This window comes from Rhinolophus hipposideros (assembly GCF_964194185.1).
Source record: "Rhinolophus hipposideros genome assembly, chromosome: 8".
Lineage (NCBI taxonomy): Eukaryota > Metazoa > Chordata > Mammalia > Chiroptera > Rhinolophidae > Rhinolophus > Rhinolophus hipposideros.
Window position 1 is genome coordinate 61,782,713 of NC_138054.1, and position 16,128 is coordinate 61,798,840.

Genomic DNA, 16,128 nt, shown 5'->3' on the forward strand with positions numbered 1-16,128 from the left:
CCATCATATGAATATCCCACATTTTCCATCAGTTGATGGACATTTCGGTTGCTTCTCCCTTTCAGCTATTTTAAATAGTGCTACTGTCAGTATTTGTGCACAAGTTTTTGTGTGAACAGGTGTTTTCAATTCTCTTGGGTATGTCCCTAGGAGTAAAAAAACCTTGTTAAGAATACCAACAGCAATTCTAGTGGAGATCCTAAAGCATTACGGCACACATTGACTCAGAGAATAGTGAGGATAGGAAGCTGGATGGCAAGAGAGACACAGAGAGTTTAATTATTTTGGCTCTGGTCACACAGCCACAGGATAGGGCCATCGAGGAGGAAATCGTAGCTGGCATTCATGACAATTATCCAATGAACATTTTATAATTTTAGGAATAAAAGCTCTGGGACATTTTAAAAATCACACACACACAGATTCACATGTACCATCACTTTAATTATGTGGATCAGTTTTTAAGTTCATCCGGTCCTTTTTTTGTGTGCTATCTGCCTGTGTCTTCTAGTTACCCATGGAGACCATCACACTCCTTCTCAGGAGAACTGAATTCTCCTCCTACTTCCCAACTGTTTCACCTCATCCTTACCAAGTGGAGTAGTGGTACTGCAGGGAGTTTTGGAGCCTCAGTGAGTGGAGGGAGGCTATTTAAAGGACTTCTCTTTTGTTACAGCTGCAGTTCTCAGAGCTGTGTGTGGGAAACATGGAGCCACACTGTTCTCTCATACTGCCCGGGCAGTCCAGCCTGCTCTGCTTCCGTCACCAGATATGCACATGGCTAAGAGACTGAAGTTGCTCTAGACACCAAGCCAGTTGAACTCTATGAAATTGCCAAACATTTATTCATGTCTGATCTACAGAAATGGCAATCTCATGTGGTTCCATCTGCCAGTCTCTAGTCTTCCCCCTGTGTTCCTCCCAAAGGCCCAGATCTCGTGCCCTGGAAGCCTTTCTGCCCCTCCAGCCCAGCTGGTCTTCTTCTCCCAACCTTCACAGTGGCCATTCTCCAGCTGCTCAATCTTGTGCTCAAAGGTGTGAGTGGGATAGTGGGAGAACACTGAGCTGGGAATCAGGAGACCTCTCCTCTTCCCGCCCATCTCCCCATTGGTCGCCCTTCCTCCAACTTCGCCTCCAATCCGTGCCTCCTAAAAGTGCAGATCTACTCCAGTCATCCTCTTCTTCAAATCTTACAGTGGCTCCCTATCACTTAGTATGTATGAAGTACAAACTCTGCAGCCTGACCAAGAGAAACAACCTCAGCTCCTACTGCTGGCTTTTTTTCTCCAGCCATATCTAACTGCTTGCAGCCCCCTGCACTCTCCCACTTCTATGCCTTGGCTCCTGCTCTTCTTCCAACCTGGAAGAGTTTGTGCACCTCCTTCACTCAGCTACCTATGACTTATCCTTCAAGACCCCTCCCAGGAGTCTTCCCTGAGCTTCGGGGCTGTGTTAGGAGTCCTTCCTCTCTGTTCCCATTTCTCTGTGCTTCTCTCTCTTGTCGTGCGGGGTGTCAGGCAGGGTCTCTGGTCCCTCTCCCCACATAAGAACGCAGGACATGGTGAGGCCAAAAAGGAACACACACAGAGCCATAGATGGGGGAATCATATCACTATATTCTCACTGGCGGCATCGGCCTCTCTGCAATCCGCTCTTGCTAGCCCCCATTCTCTGCTAGCGTAGCCACAGCAGTTATATTAGTGGCCAATGGCTTACAGGTTACAGCTGACGGCCAATTAGCCACAGCTGATGGCCATCTGATCACAGTTAATGGCCATTTACTACCCGAGCCAGCACCTTTCTATGTGAGGCCGAGAGCCTGGAAACTGCTTTTGGGGGCTTTGTCCCCACACTCTCCTGACACTCATCATCTGTATTTTAATCATTTGCTGTGTGTCTGTCCCTCTCTGTCTCCATCTCCAGGCTGTGGGCTCCTGACAATTCTACCTAATTCATACTTCAGTCTCTGTTGTCAGGATAGTAGGAGTCAGCAAACTCTTGCTTAACAGACCTAAGCAGAGGCACCTGTGACTTACTTTACCCATTTGCTGGAAATGATCCAGAAGTCTTCAGCCTTGCCCCTTGGCCTTCTCTAAGCTTCATTTCCTCTCGGGAGCAGAAGGGGGCTGGTTTTAAGTTATATTTCAATTCTTATGGTGTTAAGGAACTGTGATATGAATCCTTACTCTCCCAGAACCCTCAAAGGATCCCCTCTGGTTCCAAGGAATTTTGAGAAAGATTATTTTGATGTTTTGTTTTAATTCAGTTAGAGTCTGCAGAGTACCTACTAAACACACGCCAGTGTTAGGCATAAAAGTGGCGGGATACAAAGTTGTACATACCAGCCTCCCTGAATTCTTTTGAGTGCTGCCTTCCCGGTCAGTCTGCGAATGCCTGCCCATTCCCGACCCTCTTGCTGTTCACTCCCGCCATGATCTGCGCATCAGATGCACTGGGGCGAGGATGGTCTATGTCCCCAAATCTGCAGCTGCCTGCCCAGTAAGCTGCCACCTCGGAGCCCATCAAGTTTGGCCAAGCGGGACCTCGGCCCGGGCGCCCTCTGGCGGCCACGCGCGGCAGCTAAGGCCGGGCGGGGAGCAGGCGAAGGGAAGGGGGAGGGATGGGGGAGGAGGAGGCGCAGTCAGGGGAGGAGAGGAAAAAGTTGCGCTGGGAAGTTTGGAAAGTTGGGAAGTGGCTGCTGCGGGCTTCGCCTCCCTCCGCGCGTGTGTGAGGGAGCGAGCGAGGGAGCACGAGAGGAGCGAACGAGCGCCTGCCATGCCCATCAGACCCCGCCTCGCCGCGCCCGGGCGTGGAGCTCGCCCCGACTCCCTGCAGCCCGGCCCGGCGCGGCCCCGGCCCCCCGCCCTCCGCGCCCCGCGCCGGGTCCTCCCCTCCCCCCGCCCCGGCGGCCCCAGCCCCCCGCCCGGCCCGGCTCCGCGCCGCTCTCCCGCCCTCCTCTCTCCCTCCCTCCCGGCCGCGGAGCAGCATGGCGGAGCCCGGGCAGCGGCCGCGCGGCCGCCCGCCGCCCCTCTGAGCCCGGCTCAGGGGCAGCTGGGCACACAGACCCGACCCCCGTCCCCGCCGCGCCCGCCGCTGCACTTGTCCCACCGCGCGCCCCCTGGAGCGCGGCGCACCCCTGGGACCGCGCGCCCCAGGTCCCCACCATAATCCCGGGACCCCGCGCTGCGGGGTCTTAGTCCTGCCCGGGAGCACCGCGCGCCCCGGGCCGGGACGCAGCCGCAGGACCGCCGCGCTCCCCGGATCCCCCTTGCGCTCTCAGACCCCCGGGCTGCGCCGACGGGCTGTGCACCCCGGTGAGGGGCCCCGCCCCAGAGGGTTCCCCTCTTGCGACAGACGGAGCCCCACCCAGAAGGGACCCCCAGGTTCGACAGGGACATCCAGCCACGCCCCAGCGGGCTCCCAGCATCCTGCGGCTGGAGCCCCGCGCTCCAGAGGAACCTCCGTGCCCAGCTGGGGGCTCCCCGCCCCGCTGAGGCGGCGCCGCCCGGGAGGGTCCCCCGCGCCCCGCGGGCCCCAGCAGGATGCACGCCGCCCTGGCGGGGCCGCTGCTCGCCGCCCTCCTCGCCACTGCCCGCGCCCGCCCGCAGCCCCCGGACGGAGGACAGTGCCGGCCGCCCGGATCGGTGAGCGAGCGCCTGCCCGGCCACTCTCCCAGCCGCCCGGGCACCACAGCCCCGTGGGGACGATGGTTTGGGTCCTGCCTTACGCACCCACGTCAGCCCACCCGTTCCACCCACGCCCGCCGGGCGCGGCCTCGGGCGCCCTTCCCTAGCTTCTGCTGCCCGGGTCCAGCTCGGTCCCGGGAGCCGAGAGGGGCGCTCCCTCTCCCGCTCCTCCATACGCTGACGCTCTTGAGCTCTCCTCGACTTTCGTCCTGCTTGGACGTTTGTTTTCTCTCTGTGCCCCTTTGACTCACTTCTTTCTTGCTTTTATCCTGTCTTTGCCCTTCTGATTTCTCTCTGCCCACTCTGACGCCCTGTTTGTACCATTCCTGGCTCTCTTCTCTGACTTCCATCAGACCCTTCCTCTCTCTCCTTCACACTCTTCCCTTCTCCCCTGCCCTTTCACTCTGACCTAAGGCAAACTTTCTCCCTGGTGCAGGTTCCCACTTTTGTCTCCCTGTCCAGCCCAGGCCCCAGCACCCACTCTTCCAAGCGACTCTATTTCACAGAAAGGGGGAAGATTCCAGAGGAGAGGAAAAGGAAATGCCAGGACATGCTGGCTTAATATTTCCTTGGGGTTGTGTAATTATTGGTTCTCTTAATTTTCCTTCCAAACCAAGGAATCTCTTGGTTTCCCTCAGTATCCCTCCCTCGAAGTGTAAATTAATGCATTGAAAATAACCCTGAATTGGAGGCCCGGGGACTAGGAGACTTTTGTAGGGTTCTCACTGGCTTCCCTGTTAGCAGAGAATTAGTTGACCTTGGGCAAGGTACACCTCCAGCCTCCTGACTTGGGCGGAAACAGGGAGCTCGGTGGCCTTCTGGGTGCTCAAAGCCAGTTTATCTCCAATATGCTGGGATTTACAATTGTTGGTTGTTACTAATGTAAGGTACTGTTCCCTCTACCCATCCTGAAACATACTTTTCATTATGCTAAAATCAATTAGAAAAAATGTTGAGTTGATCTAAAGCTTGCAGGTGCTAAGTGGGCACTAAGTCAGGGGTTTCTTTCTGAATGGAAAGAGACTTTGCCTGAGAGAAATGACAGTTGCTTTCTCATGCCCCTTAACCCCTGGCCCTAAACTGGATCTGGTGAAATGAGCCGTTTCCTAGCCCCTCCTTCACTCCTACTCACACCCTCGTCAGAACTTAGGTCATAGAAGATGACAGAGATTTGCGATTAGAGAACAGGTACACCTATATAGGGGAACAGCCTGGAAAGCACCCAGAATGTGTATATTTGGGGGGACTGATTCTATAGAATCCTCCCTTCCCAAACCAGGACCTGAGACTTCACTTAGCCTGCAGCTTTTAAAGCACTTTCTCATCTGTGGTTTCAGCTGGTCGAGCAGAGTAGCTGACACCCAGACCTGCCCTCCAAAAAGAAAACTGTATTCCACCCTGATGAATGGGAAGTCCCTGTTTAAATAGGTGTGCTATTTTTAATAGGTGTTCTGCTTTCAAAGTGCTCTTGGCATGTATCTTCTAATGGTCGGATTTAAAAGTTATATGACTTCCTCCCTTCTTGCCAGAGCAGGACTCTTTCGCCCCCTCTCCACTCCCTCCATGAAACACCACTGGTGAAGGTTTGGCTTGGCCGAGCATGAATATTCTCAGGTGGTGTGGCCGACCTTGGCACTCACGGTGAGAGCCGATCCTAATGAGAGCTTCCTTCATTGCCCCTTCCTCTGTGCCTGGCACTGTTCTGAGGGCTTATTTACAGATGTTGTGTCTTTTCATCGTCCCATCAATCCGTCCCATCAATCCGTGAGGTAGTTGCTATCTCTGTCCCCCAACCCCCATTTTACAGATGGGGAAACTGGGTCTGTGGGAAGTGAAACAATGTGCTTAAGATCATACCGCTAAAACAAGGCAAAGCCAAGATTTGCCTGTGTCTTTCAGCTTCCAAAGCCCTTGCTCTTTTCCATGGCCCCATGTAGGTCTCTGCCTTCCATCCCTACCTCCTTCTGCCCTTCAGTGTTAACTGTGGTTTACTCTACTGTGTCAGCCTCACTGCCTTCCTTCTCCTCTCCCGCTGTAGCAAAGGGACCTCAACTCCTTCCTGTGGACTATTCGGCGTGATCCACCGGCCTACCTGTTTGGCACCATCCATGTCCCCTACACCCGCGTCTGGGACTTCATCCCCGACAACTCCAAGGCTGCCTTCCAGGCCAGCGCCCGTGTGTATTTTGAACTGGACCTGACAGATCCCTACACCATCTCAGCGCTGGCCAGCTGCCAGCTGCTGCCACATGGGGAGAACCTGCAGGACGTGCTGCCCCACGAGCTCTACTGGCGCCTAAAGCGCCACCTGGACTATGTGAAGCTGATGATGCCCTCCTGGATGACCCCTGCCCAGCGGGGCAAGGGGCTCTACGCCGACTACCTGTTCAACGCCATCGCTGGCAACTGGGAGCGTAAGAGGCCGGTGTGGGTGATGCTGATGGTGAACTCACTCACGGAGACTGACGTGCGCTCCCGGGGTGTGCCAGTGCTGGACCTCTACCTGGCCCAGCAGGCCGAGAAGATGAAGAAGAGCACTGGGGCTGTGGAGCGGGTAGAGGAGCAGTGCCATCCGCTCAATGGGCTCAACTTCTCCCAGGTAGGCATCGGCACCCCGCCCCCGAAGCCGGGGAGCCCCCGTGCGCTTTGTCCTCAATCTCTGTCTTCCTCTTCCAGTTACCGGAACCCTATCTTTCCCCTAAAGGGAGAGGGTATTTGGGGCTGTGGGGTGGCTCTCGGGCTGCTTTGGGGGGGCTATGAAGGCAAACTGGAATGTGCTGGAATTGGGGTTAAGAGTTTGCGTGTTTGCTTCCCTCTTGGTGGTGTTACCTGTGGATATACGCTCGCCACCTGCCGTGCTTGCCTGAGCAGAAAGAATTTCCCTTGGAGCATCACAGGGATGAAAACAAAAATAGGGAGCTGCAAGTGTGCGGCAGACGCCCTGGGTCTTAAGAGCAGGAGTCTGTCCTGAGGCTGCTGTGTGGGCACATCCAGGCCGCAGCGTGTATACGGACAGCACAGACAGGGAGACATGCTGCCCTAGGCTGGGGGCCAGGGCAGGTGTAGTGAGTGGACCTGGTGATGTCTGTGGTTGCTGCTTGACGTTCACCGCTGCTGAATTTCCCAGCTCTTTGCAAAGCTCCAGGCGACCCTCAGATGGCCTCCCTAGGCTGAGAGAAAGCCAGCCAGGATAGTTTGGGGGTTAATAATTTCAGAGAAATGTGTTCACTTAAAGGTTGACAGTTCTAATTTCTGAACCTGGGAATGGGGGCAGGGAGAAGGGCGGAGCTTAGGAGGTTTAAAGTCTCTGGCTGCCAGAGACCTGATCCAGCAAAATGTCATTAAAAGCCCTGTCTCCATGGGCAGAGGTCACTTGCAATCCACTGGCCCCAAACTCAATTCTGAGGCCCTGGGAACAATGAGTTCCCATCTGTCTCTTGAGAACAGACTGTCAGTCCTGGGATGGGGCTCCATATCATGGCTCGTGGCTCCTGCAAGGAGGCCCCAAGACAGCGCTTGGGCCTGATGCCTCAGTGAGGGGTGAGGCGTGGCCCCTGGGGCAAGCTCCCCCGTTAAGGAGACAGTCCCATAAATTGGCCTGGCTAGAAGCTCTGCCACTGGGACCAGAACTGCTTGCTGCTCCTGAGACGTTGCCCTTCACCAGGGCAACAGCAGCAGAAACGGATCCCCCTTCGGAGATCTCTGGCCTTTGTTTTTCCAGGGGAAATGCAATATTGTCCCCAGGGAGGTAAGAAGCTAGATTGATTTGCCGGCCAAATGAAAGGCGGGTTTGTCGGTTCTCCTGCTGGCTCTCCCATAATTGTGGAGCCCTTACCCAGAGAGCCCTGGTGGCAGGAATATTGGGGCAGTTAGTCACGCCCCGCAGGGTTCTGACTACGCCTGACTCCTTCTCCATGGGGGAAAATCCTGTGCATTCTCTGGCCCAGCGCTGATTCCTCTGAACATACCGGCTTTCTCCCTCTGAAGTGACTTTTCCCTTGCCAGCCCCGAGAGCTGATATTATCTGCGTGGGGCTCCCCAGCGCTCACCGCCCATCTCATTTTGGAGGCAGGCTTGTGGGAGGCCTCTCTGTTCAGAGGCCTTGTATCTGGCCTCGATATCTTTTTTAGGCTGGGGAGGTGGGGATCCACCATCCCTCTCAACACCCTCATTGTACCAACCACAGAGGAATCTGTGAGAGCTGAAGGGAGCACACAAACCCTCTGGTTAAACAGCCCCTGGCTTTAATCTGTCTCTCTTAAAACAACAAAACTATCTTTCTTCAGGGTCTGGAAACATTGCTATTCAACCAAATGACGGCTTTGGTAGGTTGAAAACATTTGCTGGAAAGTGTGTGAGGTTATGTTTTAGGAAAAGTTCCTGAGAGCCATTCATCGGCCAGCGAGGAGCCCGCTGACAGTCTCCAAAGCCCATGTTTGAAGATCAAACAGACTCAAATCTCTGGTTTCAAAAAATGCTCCCACTCCATCACCAGCCTGGGCCCAGCTTAAAATTGTTCTTGGGTCCAGCTCCTTGAGAGGGCTTCAGGAAGCAAGTCCCAAACAAAACAAAACAGGTCCCCTTTTGGTTCCCTAATCTCCACACCCTTCACCACCTGCCAGAGAGTCCGACCCCACCAATTTGTCCTGTTATCGTTTTGGAACAAAGTGATGAAATCTCTCCTCCATCCCTGAGGGCAGCCGTGGACTAAATGGGAAGGGAGGGATTCCAGGGCCTGGGTGGATGGGGTTGTTAGGGATCCCCCACCCCAAAGTCAGAAATGCAACAGCCTTCTCAGTAAAATTGTATGCGCGCGTGCACAGTTTGATATGAACATCTGTGATGCATTATTGTACCGAAATATCTGTTAAGTGCATCAGATTTTTATTTTTTCTTTCCTCTCAGCATTACTGTTATTGCAAAATATTTGGGGGGGGGTAGCAATGAGAGAGGAGGGTGGGAAATAGAAGGCTTAAAAGAGAGTGGCTTTTTGTTAAGACCTGGGAAATTCATTTTAATTTGAGTATTTCTCAACGTTTTCGGACTCTGTGGGTTGGAGGAACCATTGAAAAGTTTCTTCCACCTTTGCACAGCTTGGATGATTGGGCTCCTTGGCTCTGGTCTCTGATTTTAATATAAACTGACGGTGCTAGACCCAATATCACCAGGAGTTTGCTGTGTGACCTTGGGCAAGTCACTTCTCTTTGGGCCTTGTTTTTTCCATCTGTGAAATGAAATCCCAGGATTAGGTCATCCTCCAAGCCTCTTCCATCCCTGACATTCCATGGGACATTTATAATCAACTCCATGTGCCTGGCACCCTGCAGGAAGCTCCGTGTGCTTTTCCATTTTGTTGGATTCTCATAACTCTGTAGTTTTCTAAGGTGGGCTACTCAGAAAGGTTGGATGACTTGACCAAGATCACATGGCTAATAAGGAACAGAGCCAGTCTGCCTTGACTCTGAAGGATGAGGTCTTTCTGCCACCCCATGCTGATTAGGTATTTTGTGTCTTCCTGCAATCCTTCCTTCAGTCTTTCCTTCTATTTCTTTCTCCCCTTTAGGACTTGAGCACTTAAAAGTTTACTTCTTGGAGAATTTATACTTATGGAGAAATTGTGTCCTTTGGCTCTGGGGCTGGAGTGGGCATGGTGAAGGCAGACCCTCTAAAGTTTTCCCTGACGTGTTACAGGCAGCTCAGCCTGGGGGGCCAAGAGAGAAGAGACTTGCTCTAGATTTCAGTCCCAGCTCTGGCTCTACAGCAAATGACTTGTATATAACTTTGGTGTTCCTATCTATCGAACTGGGCAGCAGTGACCAGCCTTTCACAATTGACCTGGTTTTGTGAGGACATGAGAAGACACTATGTGTGGGAGGTTATTGAGTGGGTAAAATGACTACTTAGATATAAGTCCTGTGCTTGGAAAAGAGTCTGGGCTCCAGGACTGAGAAAGAAAAAGGAGGCTCGTCTCTGCCTGTGGGCACCTCTCGGCAGCCAAGCCCACTGTCCATCCTTTCTTGGACAGGGTAAAGCTGAACTAGTAAGGGGTGGTAGTGGCCTCTGCCCTCAGGGGCCTGGTGGTACCTGAGCCTTGACTCCGGATCTCGTGACAATCTTGGGATCTGCAGATCCCAATCAGCTCTGTCTGCCCCCTCCAGGGACTGGTACCAGCTGCCACTAACTTGCTGGGCTGATGAGGAGACGGCCTCCTCCCTCTAGGGGGCCTCAGTCCTCCCCCACCCATGTGGTGGAGGGCACTGGGTTGTCATCTAGACCGCTCAGTTTTGTGGTTTCTGAAGCATAATGAGAAACCGAGGACCCTGCCGTTCCGTACTTTGCTTGCTTTAACAAACATGCGACATCACTCATCCAGTGTGTGCAGTCTGAACACTTGGGCACGGCTGCCAAGGCTGTCCGAAATGTTTGTAAAATTCTATAACCCCCTTACTAGGGAGTCAGAAACCACAAAATTATCATTCATTGAGCTCTGTCTCTGTACAGGGTGCTGCATTAGACCTCATAAGTACATCCTCTCTAAACCTCACGGAAATGTAACCAGACATATCATCCTATCTCCTTCACAGACAATAAATTGAGGCTTAAAAAGGTTAAGTCACTTGGCTGTGATTACACAACCAGGCCAGGCAGACTCATTATTGAAACTCAGGTGTGTCTGAAGCTACGTCCATGCTTTTTAGACATCTGAGAGATGATGTGACTTTTGTTTTTAATAGTCAGAATGCATGGTCTAGTGATATAAGTGTGCGTGTCGGAGTAGTAGGAGATCATCATATCTTGTTTAAAAAATTAAAATATATGTATATAGAGAAATAATTGAAAAGTGCTGACACTGATTTTCTCCGGGCTTATAAATTGGATCTGAAGGTGATGCTAAACTAAGAATTCCCAAAGACATCCTCAGCTTTCCAAGGGACCGTTGTGAAGATGGCACCCCTAACATAGGCGAAGCAGGCACAGTTGAATAAAGAAGGATCTCCTTGGTTTATAGTCAGAGCTCTTATATCTGTACCCTATAGGGCCAGCACATGTTATTAGGTGCTCAATACGTATTTGGAGAATGAATGAATGAACGGTCAGAAACCATGATGTGACCGTCCTTGCTTCCCTTCCTTCCACCATCTGCAGAGAGACTGCATAAGCCACAGGGAGGGGCCCCCTCCTTGAACTTTAATAGCTTCTACAAGGACACGAAATGTGGAAATCATCAAGTGGGTCGTTCAACTACAAAGCAAGCTCCAGCCCTGATCCATTCCTACCTTGCCTGTGACTATGGGCTAGTCCTTTTCCCTCTTCAGGCTGAGGTTGCCCCCTTTGTCCCACGGGAGTATTGGCCAGATGATTCCCAGGGCTGGCCCAGCTACGACTTCTGTGGAGCTCGTCTTTGGCCCCCATATACTCCCCGGGCCACCCTGAGATGTTGAGCCTCAGTTCTCCACAGCTGGGAGGGGCTGGCAGGCTTGTGTTTGTCGGGCTGCTGCTGATACCTACTTGTGCGGGAGCCTGTGGGTTCCGCTGGGTGATCCTACTGCCGCTCACTGCCAGTCTGCAGAGCAGAGAGCCCAGCCTGTCTCGGCACAGTCCGCTGGACACCTGCCCAACCCGGGAGCCTTTCCTTCATTGGGACTCCTCTTGCTCACTCGCTTCCTCACTCGTTCAGGCTCAGTGTCTTAGTGTCTGTCGGGCCAGGGCAATGCTGGGAGCAGAGATCTGGGAACAGCCTGGGGTTTTTCTCCTGCAGAGAGTTCACTGCCTAGAGAGGGAGAGTGGGTGTCATTAGTCCTTTTGTACAGCTGTGGAAGCTGAGGCACAAAGCACCTATGCATTAGGCTCTCCTGTGTCCTGGTTCTCCACACCTCACCTGGAGAGCCTGTTCTCCCTTTCTCTTTCCATCATACATTCCCATCTTTCAGAACTCATCTCTTATTTCCAGTCCTCTGAAAATGGCCACTCCCGAGTCTTCCGCCTTCTCTAAGCCTTCATAGCAGCCACAGCAGCACCCACCTGTGGTTCCTTGGGGCCACAGCACTAGTCCCGACTGGTGGCTTCCCATAAGATTTATGTGCCGTCCCGAGTAAAGGGATCAGACACCTCCCCCCAGGCAGCAGGGTACCCCTAAAGACCTGAGACCAGGCTAAACCCTTTTCTCCCCAGAAGTCACCCACAGAATGAGAGCCCCTCAGTCAGTGTTGGATCAAAATACAGGCCAGCCTAGCGTGTACCATGTAACTCCAGCTCCTGGACTGCGAAATAGGCTTCCTCTGGCCCTACCTCCGCCCTGTGCTCTGCAGCCTGCCACACCCACTGTGTCTCCCACACCAAGCCCTGTGGCTGTTCCGCTATGTCTGTCACATGGTGTGGAAGTCTCTCTGGGGACCCCCTAGCATTGACCCCCCTAGGCATATGTATTTTCAGAGTCTTTCTGTGCCCACAGAGCTGTTTACAAAGTGCCCCTTCTGACATGGCAGGCTCTGTCCAAGTTCTCCTACCTGGTTAACTCAGACTTTTACATTTAATATAGTAGCAGTGTGGTGGGATGAACACAGAAGTAGATGAGCAGGATGGCTTAGGTACCTCTGTTGAAGGAGAGTAAGGCCATGAAGCTGGAGGTGACCAAGGTGTCACGAAATAGTCTAGTCTCAAAATCAGAAGTTCACAGCATGCAATCTTCCAGACTGACAGAATCTCCGAATCTTAAGCTACGACTTGGAGGCTCAGGGAATCTAAGAATGGTGAGATCTTACAACGTTAGGCTCAGAGGCATTTTTGGACTCGAAGAATCTTCCCGTTGTGAAATCCTAGCCTCTCAACTTTGAAGAATTTTCAGCTCATAGACGCAGACTTCTAAAATTTTAGAGTTGGAAGGGACCAGTTCTCAAGAATTCCAAGAAGCCCCGTCCGAAAACACATTGATCTCCTTCCCGCAACAATCCCGCCAGCCAATCCCAGGCCCAAGACGGAAAGCCTGAGCGGTGAGGCATTTTGTGACGGAGATAAAAATGGGAGCGTGCCTTTGTTAATAGTTCCCATTTGGACATCACTCAAAGCCAGGAAAAGGTCGCCTGGTAATGCAGCTTTCCTAGGGAGGAAACAGAAGAATGCGACGAGTGCCGCAGCCTGCCAGCCAAGCTGCCGACGTTCTTTTCCCCTCAAGTTTGCTTCTAAATATTATCCACTTCACTCCCTTTTATCTCCCATCACTGGCTCTCTGTCCGCCCACTTAATCCACAGGCAGCCGGTGGCCCAGCCTTCAGCTCTGCTTGGCGGCTGCCAAGCCGTCTCGCCGAGCAGCTCCTCCAGGATCCACAGGCTTTTAAATCTGCGTCTATATCCGCTGGAACACAAAACTATTGCCCCAAGCTTGGAAGCCCTGTTGCTTGTGCTGGGCCCCCTCCCTCTCCAGGAATTTCCTCCTTTCCTCTTCCACTTCTGAATCCTATGAGATTTTCAAGGCTCAGCTCAAGGCTGTACCTCCTCCAGGAAGTCTTCCCAGAATGCTTCTGAATCTAATCTGCTTGGGAAGACTTGATCCAAAGCTCTCCTTGATGCCTCAGCCACATATATTCTTCCCCTCTGTGGAATATTTTATGGCATTTTATGATATTCTTTCAGCACTTATATATTTTACTTTACATTACAATGATTACTGAGGCAGTCTTTTCTTTCCTAATAGACTTGGATTCAAAACCTAGTTCAAAATATGCTTACAATTGACTACAAAATTATACTGAAGGTATTCCAGGTCTGAAGTTGGGGCTTTGTGGTACGTTCTGTGGTTGGGATGTTGGCAGCTCTGGATGCTGAAAAGCGACTGCATCTTGGCCTCCACATTCATAGAAAGCCCTCAGACTTCCCACCTGAGCCGTGTAGACAAGTTCTGTACTGCTGCTGGCCCGTTCGCTCAGGATTCTGTAGCATCCATAGGTCCCAATTGGATTGATCTCTCTCCAGCCTGGAACACTTTGTTTCCACTTCCATGTTACTTGCAAACAAAGGCCTCTTTTTTTTCTCTTTACTCCCCAGAGCCCACATGAGGCTCTCCAGGCTCACCTTATCCCCCCACTTTGTTTTCATTTAAAAATGTTTAATTTTACCTATGACTTGCTTCTTTGGATTTGAGCCCCAGCGGTGCTGACCTGTTGAAGTTCTCCCCCCCTCCCTGCCTCTCACGCACAATTCCTGATCATGCTTCCCTGCATTTGCTTGTGCTGGGCCCTCTACCACCCCAGATTTTTATTGTCTGCCTAACTCTGACTCCTCTGCAGCAGCAAAGGTTCCTGAGGGCAGTCCACTTTAAAAGCCTGGATTCTTCAAACAAATGCCCTTTATAGCTAGACTTTCATCCGTAGTCACTAGCTCTCACTGTCCCCGTGGATTGATGCCACCTCATCATACCTCAGACGTCTGAGGTTAGGTGCAATGTTGTGATTGGCTTTTAGCATTGTGGGTTTTTTCCTTTTATTTATTTATTTTGTATTGAGGTATAATTGACATAACATTGTATTAGTTTCAGGTGTCCAGTGTAATGGCTCTATATTTGTATATATTGCAAAATAGCACTATGTTTTCAAAGGATTGGTGGGTGTCTTAGTCTGCTGCACTGCCATTGCAAAGTACCATAGGCTGAGTGGCTTGAACAACAGAAATTTACTTTCTCACAGTTCTGGAAGCTGGAAAGTCTGAGATCAGGGTGCCAGCATGGTTGGGTTCTGGAGAGAGCTCTCTTTCTGGCTTATAGACAGCTGCCTTCTCACTGTTTCTTCCCATGGCAGGGGTGGCAAGGGTTCGGGGTAGGTGTGAGTTGAGATTGAGAGACACAAAGCAAGCTCTCTTGTGTCTCTTCTTAAAGGACACCAATCCCATTGCGAGGGCCCCACATCATGACCTCCTTTCCACCTAACTATCTCATGAAGTCTCCATTCCCAAACAGCATTGTATTGGGGGTTAGGATTTCAACCTATGAACGGCAGGGTAAACACAAACATTCAGTGCACAACAATAGTGAGTTGTACCTGGGTCACCCTGAATGCCTGACTACCCCTGAAAAGAGCCAGCAGGTCACTAAACTAGGTCCATGCAAGTCAGAGCCCTAGGACCATCTCTGGGTGATATGGAAACATGTGGTCTCATTGGTAGCATCAGTTGCTGGAGTCTGTTCCTCCCCTGACTAGGCGGACCTTGTAGGCGCTCAGATCAGTACCTGACCACCATCCCCCTCCCCTGTAGGCAGTGCAAATATTCCCCTACCCTGAGTGCTGACACCCTGTCATCTTTTATTCTTGGGGTTCTTCTTCCCTTTTTTCCATTGGGTCAGGGAGGGCAGGGGGAACATTAAAATTTACTTGTTTTGTCATTTGCTTTGACCTTATGAGCCTGTGTTCTTTGCATAAAGCACCCACCCCACCTCCCTTATTCAGAGGATTATCCTGGTCTGATTCTACCTTTGAACCAAGAACTAGTCTTCAATAAATTTACACAGCATAATGCAGACTCAACTGGGGGTAGGGAGGGGCGTCGACCCAGGACACCCAGCATTTCTTCAGTGCCCAGAATCATTGCACTTATTGGGAATGTAACTAACCTTGGGCTAGTTACATAACCTTTCCCTACCTCGGTTTCCCCATCAGTCAACCTCAGCCGATTGCTTTGAGAGTTAATTGATTGGTGTAAAGCACTGTAGTACAGTGTCAGATATACAGTGAGCACTCAGTAAACACTAGCTCATATATTTTAAATTAGCATCATTATGCTATAATTCAAGAAATGTTTTCTAACTCTTACTGTGTGCCAGACATTGAGATATATGCTGGAGAAAGAAAATGAACAAGAAAAATGATGCTCTTTCTAGGGTGCTCCCTTTTAGGGTGGGGAGGGGAACAGGAAGAGATGCCTTACATTGGTGGGGGTGAGTGAGGGTGGCTGTGGGGGTAAAGTGGTGTGTTGTGGGAGATACACACTTCGCGGTCCTGGGAAGATCTGGGAGGGCTTCCTGGAGGAAGCTAGGATGAAACTGAGAACTGAAGAAGGAGTAAAAGTTAGCAGGCACATGCTGTGGGGTTCTAGGCCCTGGAGACTGGAGGTATCTATGCCTGAGCCAGGAGCGGAATGATGCAGGCTGTCCGCACTTCACCTTGGCCCCTGTCTGCATGGGCTGTGGCAAGACGAGGCTGAATGAAACCATCTGCCTACTGTCTGCCCACCTTCACCTCTGCCCCGTGCCCCTAAGGCAGAGAGCAGGGCTGTGCCAGGCCGTCTGGGAGCACAGGCTACTTTAGTCAGCCCGTGAAGCCCCGCGTCTGCCTCCCTCCTTTCTTGAAAGAGCAGCATGCACGTCCTCACGCGCACCTCTGCCAGGCCAGGCGACCTCCCAGACGTCCGTGCAGGCAGGCCTGGTAAGCCAGCGCTTAGGGGCTAGTCATGCAGG

General features: G+C 51.9%; 1 protein-coding gene across 1 annotated transcript in view; it reads left to right on the top strand.

Annotated features, from left to right (window-relative positions):
* Positions 1-2,978: 2,978 nt before the first annotated feature.
* The window catches only part of TRABD2B (TraB domain containing 2B), a 217,195-nt gene continuing 204,045 nt past the window's right edge, over positions 2,979-16,128 (top strand). Inside the window, exons 1-2 of the mRNA XM_081054907.1 lie at positions 2,979-3,644; positions 5,725-6,285. Coding sequence (XP_080911033.1) covers positions 3,543-3,644; positions 5,725-6,285 — 663 coding nt within the window. The 5' untranslated portion in view covers positions 2,979-3,542. The remainder of the gene's footprint in view (positions 3,645-5,724; positions 6,286-16,128) is intronic.